Source organism: Aulonocara sp. 'chitande type north' Nkhata Bay, linkage group LG12, assembly GCF_057382095.1.
Source record: "Aulonocara sp. 'chitande type north' Nkhata Bay isolate Kocher_YH1m ecotype deep benthic linkage group LG12, A_spYH_male_GT1.1, whole genome shotgun sequence".
NCBI lineage: Eukaryota > Metazoa > Chordata > Actinopteri > Cichliformes > Cichlidae > Aulonocara > Aulonocara sp. 'chitande type north' Nkhata Bay.
Genome location: NC_141355.1, coordinates 33339330 through 33354410, shown reverse-complemented (window position 1 = coordinate 33354410; position 15081 = coordinate 33339330). Strand labels below are relative to the sequence as shown.

The 15081-nt window shown below is 37.1% G+C and overlaps 1 protein-coding gene across 3 annotated transcripts in view; it reads left to right on the top strand.

Moving 5' to 3' along the window:
• Window positions 1-14234, top strand: part of ksr2 (kinase suppressor of ras 2) — a 126147-nt gene extending 111913 nt beyond the window's left edge. For 2 of the 3 annotated variants that reach the window (XM_086315224.1, XM_086315222.1), the window contains one exon: window positions 1051-4362. In XM_086315224.1, coding sequence (XP_086171350.1) covers window positions 1051-1197 — 147 coding nt within the window. In that variant the 3' untranslated portion in view covers window positions 1198-4362. Of the gene's footprint in view, window positions 1-1050; window positions 4363-9665 lie in introns of those variants that run through there. The other variant, XM_086315223.1, reaches the window with a different exon arrangement.
• The last annotated feature ends 847 nt before the right edge of the window (window positions 14235-15081 follow it).

The window sequence follows — 15081 nt, the reverse complement described above, 5'->3', positions numbered from 1 at the left end:
TAACATTGCCTCAGGAGGTAGGTGAGGTGGCAGATACTTTAATCACATGGACTTTAAATCAGAGTTTTTCATCCCAACTGGGATGACTTATTCTTTTTTCCCCCTCTTTTTTGAATTTTATTTTACTTTTGCTTTTTCTGATGCTATTTTGTTAGGTTTTAGTCAATAAATTAAGACTCAGGTCTTTCCCAGCATATATAAAGCATATGTTAAAAGGCACATTTCTCCCATCTGCAAAATGTGGGAGAAATGTTATATGTTGGGCTCGAAAAGAGCTTATGACTTTGTAAATACTTAAATTAAACGGTAATTAAATACTACATGTAGCATAAACACTTGACTTTCAAGTTCATCAACTTGAAAAATTAAAGGCAATCATTTGCTTTAACTTGTCTGAGTTCAGTCATCTTATTTGGGTTTACAGTAATGTGAGAAAGGCGACCGGAGACAGTGTCCTGATTCTCCTCACTTTGTAATGAGTTTATGTGTAGAAACAGCTCAAGCAATCGCAGGTTGGATTCATCTGAAGTAGATTTTCACATGACACCAACAAAAGGTATTTGAAGAATGCTTTTAATTGAAATTGAAAAATCTCTGTAAAGATGACAGTGTGCTAATATTTTAAGGGTGTCAAGTCAGATTTCACAGTCAGGTTGGAAACACTGTCCTTTGTTTGAAGATATTTGGCTTTGTCTTTGCATTCGTCTTGATAGTCCCTTATGTGGTTGTAAAGTTTGTCAAATGCCATTTGAACGAAAATATTTCTTTACAGATTGCACACTTAGGTTGTGTAGCCCAGCTTAAGGAACAAATTTCAATCTTCTTGGTTTAGCTCATATGCCAGCCAGCCTTGTTTGCATGTATGAAATGTAAGTCAAAACCATTGCTGGGTCTGCTTGTGTTACAGTTCACTATCAGATAATCAGGCCAAATTACACCAACTAGCTTCATGAAGTTTTTAGACAACCTGGACACACCTGTTTCTTTCATCACATAAGCACCTGAAAAAGATCAAATAATTAGTTTTTTTTCTGTGTCTTTGCTTTCCAGGATATTCTGCTCCTCTGTTGGGCATACAAGCCAGAGGAGCGACCCAGCTTCTCCAAGCTGGTAGATTTACTGGAAAAGTTGCCAAAAAGGAACCGCCGCCTTTCCCACCCAGGGCACTTCTGGAAGTCAGCTGAGTATGTCAAATAAGTTAGGGACATAAAACGGCAAACAATCAGCAAGTATAAAAAAGCAGCCGCCATAACTCCACATAAATAACCCACCTCCTTAAAGAATGCACTGAATCCAAAAGCCAGCCCAGTGATGAAAACTGCCCGTGCTGTGTGTATTTTCATGGAATGTTGGCATGTGTGTGTACAGATACGTTGACTGTCCAGTTTCTCAAAGCAGTCGGGACTCATATTTTCTTTGGTTTGATTCACACCATACTGGATATATTTCCTTTATCTTTTTGTCTTTTACTATTGACTTGTTCCCGTCATTATATTTATTTCTTGGCTGTATCTTGCTTGTAATTTCAAACAGATCACGTCATCCTGGACTTAAAAAAAAAGTTTTGAACAAATGTTGTTTTTTGTGTTTTTTTTTCCATGTTTTATTCTCGTTTGGTTCGAATGAGTGTAAACGTTGAACATCACATATTGTATATATTCATAACATTATGTTGCCATTCCTTATGTCTGTCAAATGTGTAGACCATTTTGTCAGCGTTACCTCATTGTCTCATGTGTGGATGTCCAGGTTTCATCTTTGTCTCAAATGTTTTGTCTAACTGAAAATGCCCTTTTATTTACACCGTACCATTTGAATGTGAAGAAGCCAGCATCCCTGTTTGTGTGGGGATGTGTTGGCCCAGTTCTTTGATGGGAGACTGTTCTCTGATCAGCCTGTGCTTTGAATATTGCCTGTGAACATAAGCTAGATGTTTGAACAATAACAGCCTTTGGGAAAAAAAAGAAAAAGAAAAAAAAAAGCCACCGGTCAGACCAGGAATCCCCTACTTGACGATGTTCTGTGAAATTGCTGACACTTGAAATGTAGTTTTCGTCAGCTGAACTAATTACCTTTCGGTAGTGCTGTCACTGAGCCCCCCCCCCCCCCCCAAAAACCATTCCCCAGTTCCCATAAATCACTGTATACTATTTTTCTTTAAATAGATAATGGCAGATAACAGTATAATATAGATCCAAAGCTTGTTACAGTGTAGTCGGTACAGTAATTTTAAGTTATTTTAAAGTTGTAGACCCTAATCACAAAGTTTTACAAGTTGCACATTAGTTTACTCAATATGTGTATCCAATGGAAAAGATTTAAAAAGCTTAAAATCCCCATCTCTGCACTGAAGTGACTGTTGGACATAGATTGAGAAAAATGTGGCTTCTGAATAGCAAAATAAAATTTAAAAAAGGTTACAAAGTTTCTTAAAAGCAGTGTTGGAGTCACTTTGAAACTGAACGCTTCAAATAAATTCTTCCTAATCTTAAATATTTATTGAAATCCCTCCCTCTGCACTGTTCTCGGATGGCAGGTTTTAAGATCTACTCTTCCAAGCTGAATAAATAATCTTGTAATCAGCTGTGTGTTCAAAATGAATTTTACAGGCAGCTTGACTGCATTCATATCTGAGAAAGAGATGCATACAAATGATACATTCTTGTAAGATGTAGGTAATTAAAGCAGGACTTTGCAACTGTTGTTGAGGAGTTACGAGATAATGCTAAAGCTACTTCTTCCAGTATTGCATAAATTGGTAAATCTGCTTTTTGCTAATGTCAGCCACCGTAAGTTATGGTTGCACCACTCTGCATTACTAAAAAAATTATCATTTGTAAGATTTTAGTTAATTCTCATCTGGTATACAGAGTCAGTGTGATTTTTCTTAGCTACCTGCTCCTTATGAATATAACAGAAATATGGCATTCCTTGTGAATGCAAGCAGATAAAATGTAATGTTCCTCTCTGATGGTTACTTAAAAATCGTTGTTTGCCCTTAGATGTTGTTTTAAATATACCTGCCATCAGATGCTATAAAAGTTCTAAAGGATAAGAAAAACTGGAGCAGTAGAAAATGAATATATGTCTTTATTTGCTGTGATAATTGGCAAGATTTGATAGTGTTAACTTCTTTGCCAGGTTTATTGTTTAATTAGACACAACAGCTTTTCCATCTGTGTCTACAATGATGGCTTTGAATGGGTTATTTTTGACAACAACACTGGTATAAAGCTGACTGTGGAGCACATTTAAAAATAATCTGAAACTTGCAATCATGTAACTTAAATCTGGCTGAATTTTCCCTTTAACATATCAGGAAAAAAATAAATAAAACATATCAGGATGCTGAAGACCACCCCTGGCCATTTTTCTACTTCATACTGTATATCAAAATATATTTTAAATGTATGTTATAGAGAACTAGCTAAGTCATATCACCATGAAATTGGAAGCTGTGGCATAATTTGAGCTGTACACTGCTTGATTCTGTCTAGCCACGTTGAATAGATGGAGACAATCCAGTCATGTTAAATAGCCATTTTCACCTCATTATATACACATCTGCCAGTGTTGGAAAATGCATACAAACAATCTGCTGCTGTTTTTGGGAGTCTGTCTATTTTGGAATTGCTCAGATTCAAATATTGTAAGTGGATCATTTATATTTGTACTGTTTACAACTTTAAAGTGCATGAGATGGACTATCAAAGATTGATTCTTGTTAAGAAAAAAAAATCCTTCAATACTATATATAAAAAGTATGTGAGCATTTTTCTGATGACCTGTTGTCCATTGAGCAGTTTGATCTCAAATTTTACATCAGGCTTTGCAAAACTTTTCAACAGCTTTGTTCGAGAGAATGATTGTTGCAGCATATTTATAGATTATATAAATGATTATACTAGAATTAAAATTTAAAAAGTTACGACCTGTGCACATGCTTAAGTTGACAACAAACCGACTGGACAACAATCAAAGATATAACATTAATGCCAAGTGTACATAACAGATTGTAGACAATGTTTTATCGTCACTTGCCGTGATAATAATATTCCTTGTGAACTTTTTGAACTTTTTCTTTTGAATGTATAAATTGTGTTGTGTTTTTTGTTGCCTTTGTTATCTGTTCATTTTAATTTATTTCCTTCATTTTCCTTCTAATTGCATAAGCATTGATGCTGTGTTGTTTCTTTTCCTTGATTCCGTCCCTGTAATGTAGATGATAGCTCCAAAAAGCTTGTATTTAATGATGCCTTATGGTCCATGGCTTAGTGATGAGTAGATTTTGATCACAAGCTCTTTTATTTGCACTCATCCTTTAAAAAGTGTATGACAATAAAAAGATGTTTTCATTTTGGACGTTTTCTCTTTCTTTTATGACATCTTTTATCTTAGTCGACCCTTATCCATATTTTATGTTGGTTCAATTTTTTAACACATCTTCACAAACAAATGCACTTCCTAAAATTCAGTCTTATATAGTAAAAGTAAAATGTAGATTTCGATGATCTGCTCTCAATTTCTAATAAACTGTCATAATAAAATTGAAATATCTATTTTATATAATTTGCAGGCTTATAAGATGGCTGTTAGTCACATAGAACAGTAGCTTTAGTCAATGTGCTGTTTCTATGGTGGAAAAATAATACAGAGATGAAGATAAAATACCAATGAACCATCGCAACTCTTAACATCCTGTTTTTTATTGTAAGATGCTGTGCAGTGAGATAGTGCCAAAGCACGCAGCCACTCTGCAGGTGCTCACAAACTAAATGAATTCTCTAGTTGTTGAATATTCCCAGCTGTCCATCCTTTGGAAAAAAAATTAACTGAAGCAATCAGCAGCACACAATTGTAGTGAAAAGCAATTTAAAGTGATATTCTTTCAAGAAAATCTTGAAAGAATAGGCTAAAACCAACTTCACATCCACAACAGGATCTATTAAATGAGCCATTATTTTAAGAGGTTAAAGACATCAGTTGAAATCTACAGGTTTATTTCTACTTTTTCTACCAGTGAACTGTTTCCATGACACCCATAAACTAAGTTTAGCTGGGTTTGTCATGTGGAAATGCCTCAGCCTGCATGCAGTAAGATAACACAATCCATTGCCCTTTTTAGAAAATCAAAAATAAATGGGTAATTCATTAAAAGTCCTGGTTCGATCCCCCAGCTCTCTCTGTTTTGGTCGTTGTGTCCTTGGGCAAGACACTTCAACTACTGCCTACTGGTGTTGGCCAGAGGGGCTGATGGCGCGATACGGCAGCCTCGCGTCTGTCAGTCTGCCCCAGGGCAGCCTTGGCTACAGCTGTGGTTTGCCTGCACCAGTGAGTGAATGAATAGTGGAATTGTAAAGCGCTATATAAATGCAATCCATTATTAAATAATGTACAACCCCAACTCTAAATGAGCTCAGATAAGTAAAAATAAAAGGAAACTGCAGTGATTTGCAAATTTCATAAACTCCAATTTAAATTTCATGGCAGCAGCACATCTCAAAAAAGCTGGGATGTTTACCATCCCCTAACAGCTGTAAACATCTGTGAACTGAGCAGACTAATTGTTGGAATTTTGGGTGAGGAATGCTGTCCTATATGTCTTAGGATTCAAGCTATTCAGCAGTCCTAGGTCTTTTTTTGTATTTGTGTTTCATAATGCACCAAATGTTTTCAGTTAGTGAAATGTGTGGACAGCAGGCAGGCACTAACACACACTAATACTATCAGAGACGCAGACTTTTGAACTGAGTGCTGATAATAAGTCAGATGATCCCTCTCCTCTGCAGTCCAGACGATGCAGTGTCTATGCTTACCAAAACTAATTTCAAATTTGGATTTGTCTGACTACAGAACAATTTTCCTCTTAGGTGCGGTCCATTTTAAACAAGCATATATGGCCCAGAGAAGACACCAGTGTTGCTGGATGATGTTCACATATGGCTTCTTCTGTGCATGATGAAGCTTAACATTTACAGGTGCCATGTCGAACTGTGTTCACAAACAGGGTTTTCTGGAAGTGTTCCTGAGCCCATGCAATGGTTTTCATGACAGGCTTATGCCTGTTTTTAATGCAGTGCCACTGAGGAACTGAAACTCAAGAGCATCTGGTATTAATTTGTCCCTTATCCCATGTACACATAGATTTATCCCGATTCTCAGAATCTTTCGGTGACATTATGTACTGTAGGTTATGATTTACAGTCATTGCAAGTTTATGTTGAGGAACAGTTTTCTGAAATTGTTCCAGAATTTGTGATGCAGTTTGGGGTTGTTGTTTTGTTTTGTTTTTTGTTTGTTTGTTTGTTTTTTCTTCTTTGCAGAGAGGTGAACTTCTGCCTGTTTTTACCTCTGAGAAACTTTTCTTCTCGAAGATGGCACATCATTCTGTTGCCAATTAACCTTATTAGTTGCAAAATCTTGCTACAGCTGTTCTTTTTTTAGTACCACCTACCTTTCCAGTGCTTTGTTCTCCTATCCTGACTTTTTTGAGATGTAGGGTTGACATTAAATTTAAATTGAGCTAATATTTTTCTTAAATTGGTGCATTTTCTCAGCTGAAATATTTGATGTTTTCTATAATCTACTGTGAATGAAATATGAGGGTTTTTTTGGGAAAGGACAGTAGACTGTATCAGTTTGTACTTGTCTTGAAGTCTTTTGTCCCCTAAAATGAAAAGAAACCATTTATTTCAAAGGCTGTAGGAAGGCAATGATGAAAGATCCCCATGGGCACTAACATCTGACTTCAACAATACATGATGAAGATATCAAGATAATAATCATATAACAATGCGCGATGTGCAAAAATGGGGTCTTGATTTCGATGAACATTTATCTTAACTTTTCACAACTCTAAACTTATATACATAAGTATCTGTGATACTTTTTTGTGTACCTTGGTTAGAAGCTTATTCATAGCACATTTTAGACAAACATAAGGAAACCAAGGATATTGAATATATCAACTTTATATACATCAGAATTACTTTGAACATGTATCGTGGCATTCACGTCAGTGAAGCTGTTCCAATAGTACAAAAATTCTTTCATTTATTTCCAGTCTTTCGTGCACAAACTGGCATACTGATGATAGTGTGTGCATGTGTGTGCAAGTATCTGTGTCATACAGTGTCAGACCTGTGACTCACTGGTTGAATAGACAGAATGAGTTAGTGAGGGCATGGAGCAGAAAAATGAAATGATAGATAGGTGGACAACCAGCCCTCCTCCTCTACATCCAACATTAAAGTCCAGCCTCAGTCACCGAAGTGTAAAAAATCCACATCACCCAATCTCAGGAAGGCCTGAAGCCCACCAGAGCATGAATGTTTGGTTTCTGTCGACATTCTTAAAAGTGTTAAAACCCGATAAGGTTCAGTGCATTTCTTGTTATAGTATATACTGACATAAGAAGCAAAAATAAAAACAACAGGGATTCACAAGGTCATTAAATTAAATGTTCCTTTGCTGTGATTATTATGGATAATCCACTTGATGGCTATCATAATAAAATCCTAATTAAAAAAAGAAACAATAATAACACAGCTCCTTAAAAAACCTAAAGGAACAATGGATTTGCAGGCTTAACAGCTTTCTAAAGTGATACGCAAGTTCTTGCAAATACTAAGTTGTAATTCTTTCTGCGCTCAACGTTTCATAAATAAGATTTGAAAAAATTGAGGTTTGAAAAAGTTATTGTCAAGACTGTATAAAAGCAAGTGGATGCTTTTATATTAAAATAATAATTTTAATTTAATTCAATTAGGAAATTATTCATTATTATTGGAAAAGAAAATCACTTTCCTGTTATAAATGTCAAGTTATTTCATTTAAAATAAAATGTTTTTCTGATGTTTGCATTGGGTTGATACCTTTGATCATGTCTTCGTAATATTTTGTCCATCATCTTCATTTTTTATTTATTCCATTTTGAGATCGTTGTACTTTCAGAGCTAATCATAAGGAAAATATACTGTAAGAGCAACACGGCTGCAGGTAATAAAACTAAAAAATACTTTCCCTATACTGAATATTGATGGTCCTCATGGCAGCACAAAACAGGAACCATGCACTATAATAAAGGGAATGGAAAATTATACACTATATTCTCAGCAGAATTTCAATAAAGTTTAATTGCAGAGTGATTTAGAGGGTGTAACTAAAGATGTATTATGAGAATTGAATGTGTTTCAAAATGACACAAAAATCACTGCAAAGGTAGCTGCTCTTTTGGTGTATAAGCTAAAACAATTTTTCTCCCTAAATGATTGGCTATCATAGAAGGATGCAGAAAAACTGTGGTATGGGTTAATGCAGAAGAAATCCAAAGTTATGTGCAAAATGTGTTTATTTATATTTAGCCCCAAGAACAATTTCTCCATAACCTCAACCAACGTGCCATTCTTGGCTAAACATAGTCGCATATGGTATACGATCCACCCCAAACTCTTCCCATTCAATCATTAAAAATAGGGGTAAAAAAGTAAAAATATTGCCACTGAAATTGATCCAGCCACCAGTTGCGTTGCACCTAAACGTGCAAACATAGTTGCGTCAAAGCCTATTTGTCATGTAATGTTCTTCTTGGCACTTCATTGGCTTAATGAGGCTAATTATGCCAACTCTGTGCTCACCTTTGCAAATATAATATAGGTCTACAAAAACACACAGCATAAATATTTCGAAAATAGCAAATTTAGATTAGCTCTGTCACACAGCCTCCAAGGACTGCAGGGCTCTCTTTATTCATTTAAAGACACCCACATGGTTTATTATGCTGGAGATGTATTTCATTAGATCAGGGGTTTGGAAGTCAAACAGAAAGAGAGAGCAGAAGAGCTACAAAGTGTGCCATACAATGGGGATGTCCTAAAGGTTTAGCTTGCCTGAGCCAAAAGTCGTGCCAGTTAGAAAATACTCATTAAGCTTTGAAGCTTAACCCCCCCCCCCCCCCCCCAAGACAAAATAGACTGGCAACACCTGTGTGTAAGCACTAAATCCCATGCAAAAGTGGGACTCATTCCTCGTCAAATGAGGTGAAAATGTTAAATAATTGCAACCAGCAGGGTAGTCTGTGTGACATGTTTGGGGAAGAAGTTTTTGGTGGTCAAACTGTGGTAATTTCACATCATGCTCAAGAGCCTGAGAGTGGTTCACTGCCTGACATCCACTTGGCAAACCCACACTGGTTGAACTGTAGATCCCAAAAATAAATCTTACATAATCCAAAGGATGGAGGATGTGACCCTGTCTTCCCCTCCAGCAGGCCCTATGCTGGCCCATCTGGCTGATAATGTGTAACAACAGTGCTTCTCACAAAGATCCATTGTCACTTTCATGGACGCAAAGTTTGGATGTCTTATCTGCACAACATATAGAAATAACTGCTTTAAATCTGCTACAAGTCTGAAGGCACACCCTTCACATCTTGACAGTGCATCAAGATCTGAAGACTTACACCAATTCTGAAAAGTGCCAGTATGTGACAATTTGAAAGAGACTGTTTGGAATACAGTTCTAGGATGTGTTTAATTTGATTTCCATGTGTTCTGCATTGTTAGATGACAGCAGTTAGACATCTAACAGTGTGGACTCCTGTGGTGCTGTGTGTTAAGACGGAGAATTTAATCTTGTTTTTGTTTTCCTTCCCCTTCCTGCTCCAGGCTGTAATGGAGACATCGATGGGACAGTGTCTTTGTGTGAAGCTCGTCCTCAGCTCTGCTCACATCTGCTCCACCGCCTGCCTGCCTGCCACCCACCTACCCACCCTCTCTTGTCCCACCTTGCTTCCACAACTCTCACCTTTCCTACTCCTTCTTCTTGCTCCAGCTCTTACACGTTCCCCCTCATGCCTGAATGGACCCTTTAGCGGTCAGTATTGGCCCACTTTCCCAGAGTGGGTGACAAAACACACCGCAGACTTTCAAACAGAGAGGCCTTTCTCCGCTCTATGCCTGAAGCCCTTCCCTAAAACACCCTGTGTCTTTCTGTTGAACACTTTCAACAATCCATACACCACCATTCATGCTACGTTGCAACTCATTTTCAGCTGCAAGTATGTTCTCCAGTATCATGACTGTGCAACATATCCTTCTTAGCTTTTTAAGCTTTGCTCTTGGGGGACATTTTCACGGCAGCTCGCTACAAAATTGTTAACTGCAACATTTCATTTTGCAAGTTGTTTTTTGTTGTTGTTGTTGTTTGTTTTGTTTTGATATTTCTAACACTTTAAACTGATTTGTAAATCATTTTTGAAGGCCCTAACCCTACCCAAATTATGTATAATTTCCACTGCACCACTTGATTTTTCTTTTTTTTTCTGGATTTCTGTGCTTGTAACCAGTAATAGCTAACAAACTTGGCCTCTAGAAATACCAATAACATGTTTCAAACTTGCCACAAAAAATGCATTTCTATGAAACATACTGAGAACGATGAAATAGAACATCTGCAGCGAATGAATAACTCAGATGTAGTATGACACAAAGCTTTAGTCAGTGTTTAAAGAAAAAAGATCGCTGTTTTGTTTTAATTTAAGGGCAAAATGTCTTAAAAAAAACACTGTAAGGTCTGCTCTTATTTAACCACACATGCTGTCACTGCTAAAATACAGACGCAAATGCTTGCCTTTGGCATCACAACTGCAATATAAATTATAGAACAAAACCCACCATCAACCCCAGCCATACAGCACTTGCAGATTATGCCAGTACATACATGTTGCACTACTACAAAATGTAGTGCGTCATACACGTGACATTGCCTGTACGCAGGCTTCAAGAAAGGCAGTGATCATGTTTCATAAGTTCCCATATGTAAAATTTATAGAGGCTGGGTTGATGTGATTCTTAACATCAAACGTCTGAACATTCTGAACACAACTTGTGGTCACTAAGCAGCTGTATCTGTGCAGTTGGGAGGTCAAGTGCCTTTTTCAAGGACATCTCAGCAGCAGGGGTTAGCAAAGCAAAAAGGTGACTCTTTTTTTGTCACTCATATTGTCCCAGTTGATTTTCGGCATTTCTATCTGAATCCAAATGTGAGAACTTTACTGTTTGTACAAACCAGAAATCATCACATCAGACAGTTTCTATTTCTCTTCTTGCACAGAGAAATTATAGATTGAAAGAAAGCTTTGCATTTCAAAATCTAATCCAAGATTTTCAAATTTACCAGGCAAGTTTGAACAAGTCACTGCTTTTGAAAAACAAAATGGAGAAGTGCAGTGCTGGTGGAGGGAATCAAACCTTCCAATGAGAGCATCTCAGTTTAATTGATTCCATTACATGGTCGACTAACTTGGAAATCGACACACCCATTTGTCTGGAGTGACAAATTAATCTCTTCCAAGTGAGTGAAGAAGAATGGAATGAATTCCAAAAACTCCATACCCACGAGACGAATGTTAAAATACCTCTGCTGATATTCACATCCAGTGAAATGAATGCGAGTTTTTGCTTTTCTCTGAGAGATTTGCTTCTACAATATTAGAATCTGTGAGTGATGAGAAATGTTTTGTGTACATGCTATGTGAGCAAATTACAGAGACAAAAAATGTGCTATTTGGACGGAATATTTATATTTGTGTTTATGAAAGACAAGACAATATTTGAAACTTTCCCCACACATGCAGGTGTCTAATGACCTCACAGCTATGCAATGAAAGCAATGGACATAAATAATCATCAGTGACAGTTTTGTGTTTTGTATTTATTTAGCAGTCAGAGTCAACTTTTGTCTTTGAGTACACCTCGAACATTTACATAGAACTGATGGATGGTGTCACTTTTTTTCATAGTGCAGAAAATTGGAGTCATATCCTCAAAGGATGATGTTTTGCTAATTAAGATGGAGCTTTCAGTGACCTCCCTGTGCACTCTTTAGTGAGAACACTTAAAGCCACATCCACCATAAGCTTCACTACTAGAAACATATAAGTGTCTACAGAGGCTGCCTGCAGAATACTTTTAAGGATTGGCGCTGTACTGCTCAGTTCATGGCCACAACATAGCTAAATATGGCATCGTGCTCTATTGTTCCCTTTGCAAAGAATTCAAATGTAAACTTGTCCGTCCTTGGACAAAATGAATTAGAATTGTTCTGCCTGAAATTGCTTTGCAGTTGTTTGTTTGAATGGCTACTTTTATATGCACACAATAATGCCATTATTACCAATAATGTGAGCAAAGCATGAGCCTGATTAAGCCTTTGACGTGGTTTCATACTGTGACAGCACCCCCACCCCTCCCCAATTAATGAAATCTTTTTTGTGATTGATGTATTATGTTTGTGTGTGTGTGTGTGTGTGTGTGTGTGTGTGTGTGTGTGTGTGTGTGTGTGTGTGTGTGTGTGTGTGTGTGTGTGTGTGTGTGTGTTAAAGTGAAATGATGGCTGAACATAAAAGGGGAAAGTTTTTTGTTGGTTTGGTTTGTTTTTTTTCTTTTCAGTATGCTCCACTAAAAAGCTTGAGGCAGTGGCAACCAAGAGACACAAACAAGCTCTTATGTTATGTGCATCCTGCCTGAAGCTGTACTGCCTTTTTACTGCCTTAGTTTTACACCTGGAACAGGATCGCTTAAAGAAATGACAACTTTTCTGTTCCATGTGTGTCCTGGCATTAAAGGATGTATATGGTGAGTCTATTTTTCTAGCAATCAAGAATTTCCAAGAAATAAAATACTTGTTAGTTCAAGTCTCACTTCCCTATCTTGTGGTAATAGTTTTATCTAATAATCCAAGATTTTTAAAAAGACCAATTTATATACTTTCCATTTTTCATGTAAAAATCTCCACCATGTCTTTGGTATTAATTTGAATTGTGAAGCGAACATCAGCCACACTAGTGAGAAGTCTGAAAGTCCTAGCTGGCGGAAGCTGATTTAGCACAGTGCTTTTCAGACAATGAAGTATTCTGCATCCTGTGTGAGTGTACACAATGTGGTCAGAGGACAACCACCATTAGACCTATTTCTCAGCAGTTCCTCTTAATCTTCCTACATGCACTTGGCTAATAGGGCACCGTGGAGATCAAACACTGTGGCAGGGCTTCAAAAAATGATTCACAGAAGAAGAAAGGCAGCACCAGACTGCAAAATGAGGTGTTCTCAGCTCCTCTGCATGCCTAATTGATCAATGAAATATTTTCAGGTGACCCAAAACACAGTGATCCATGTAAACCCACTTTCCATGACAAATACAGATGAGTACATGCAGTTGAGAAAATGAGAAGGTGATTATTTTCCTGCTGAGAACTGTTCATGGTTCACTGTCGAGAGCATCGAGGACAGACAAACAAGGCAGGGTCAGAGAGGTGGAACTCTGGATACATATGAGGCTGATGTGTAGGCTAAACATGTGAGAATGATGCAGCCTTGTAGTGTAATGAGGAATGCTGAGAAACACCATGAAAGTGTTTCAATCTGACTGTTATACCAGGGAGTGCATTGAAAGGGCTTCTTACAATACTTCTGTCATTTTTTTCCCAGAGTTTTGTTTGGAAAGATTTAAACTCAACTATCTGTCATCAAATGAGTCAAACTTGAGAATGTACAGGATGATGTCAAATACAAGCAGCTTTTCCAAAAGGAGAGAACATATTATCCTGAATTTACACAACAACCTCCTTTCTGATGACAACTGCTCATACTGCTGATTCAAATGTACTCTGAATCTGTCGTTAGCATTTGAGTGGATACTGTTTGTTGTATATGAGTATTATTTTTGTCCAGGCCTCATCTCACTGTAAAGCATATCTTTTTTGCTTCTTTTGTTGCCATTATTACCTTAAAATGCTTGGCTGCAACTGTCATAATGCAACACTTTGATGCCCCCCCCCCCCCCCCCCCCTCCAGATTTCTGATTTTGATTATGAAAAAAAGAAAAGAAATCATACATTTTTTCATCATCAAAGTCACCGTCATGTTGTTTGTGGTCATCAGCGTTATCATCCTCATAACAACATCAGCAAAAACACATAATGTTGTCCTCATTCAAAAGAGCCTATCTATCATTCAAGCTTGTAATGGAACTTCATTTGTATAATTTGTACAGTAAAGTTTATAAAAGTTTTCTACCCTTTCAAAAATGATTTAGTTTCTGCTGTTCAACTGAATGTCAAAGAAAAAATACATTTGCAGGCCTTGATATAAAGTTTGTGTTTTTTGTGCAGCATTTGGGTTTGTTCTACTGTTCATAAGAGGAAAAAAAAAGTCAATAAAAAATTTAAGTGATAAGTTCATGCTGTTTGTGTGAAGTTTGCATCTGACATCTAAAAGTGTGAAATATGATGAAGCACCTGCCCTTAAGAATACCACTGAAGTCCACTGACTTTATTTATTCAAGTTTTTGTCTTGTTTGCTCTGCAAGAATAGATTGATGGAAAAGAGAGAGAGAAAAAAGAGCAAACAGTATGACTCACATTAGGCCCCAAGACATCATTAACGTTGCTATTAATGCAGCTTATGTTGCACTGACATTAGAGTTAGAAAGCTCATTTATTATTCTCTTGATATTGACCAAGGAAGGCCAACTGAACTTATTTGATGCTATTTTATTATAGCTCGTGGCAGTAATTTGAAGGATTACATTTACACACACACGCACGCACGCGCGCGCGCACACACACACACACACGCACACACGCGCACACACACACACACACACACACACAGGGCAATTTACAAGCTGAGTTATTAATATTAGGTCTTGTTGAATTCGTTAATCATCTGTTGGATTTTTACAGCTACGAGGCTGCCTTTTAAAAGCTGTTGTCCACGTTCAGAAGTCCTGACGGTCTATTTGTTCTTCCATCACCTACAGGATACCCTTTCATTTATCGTAGGGATGCAAAGGGTTTATCTACAAAGTATTTACTTTATAACTTTGTTGCTGTGAGGCAACAGTAATGATAAAATCTATTAGCTTGTTAAAACCTCAGAACTCAATACATCCATACTAATTAGTTTAGTGCCATTTGAACTAGGTTTCAGTCTTTGGGGGCAGGTTGGGGGCAACTTTAATTTGTTGGTCAGTATTCAAACAGCTAAAAGAAAACATTAAAGCCCATTTTTTAAATGGATA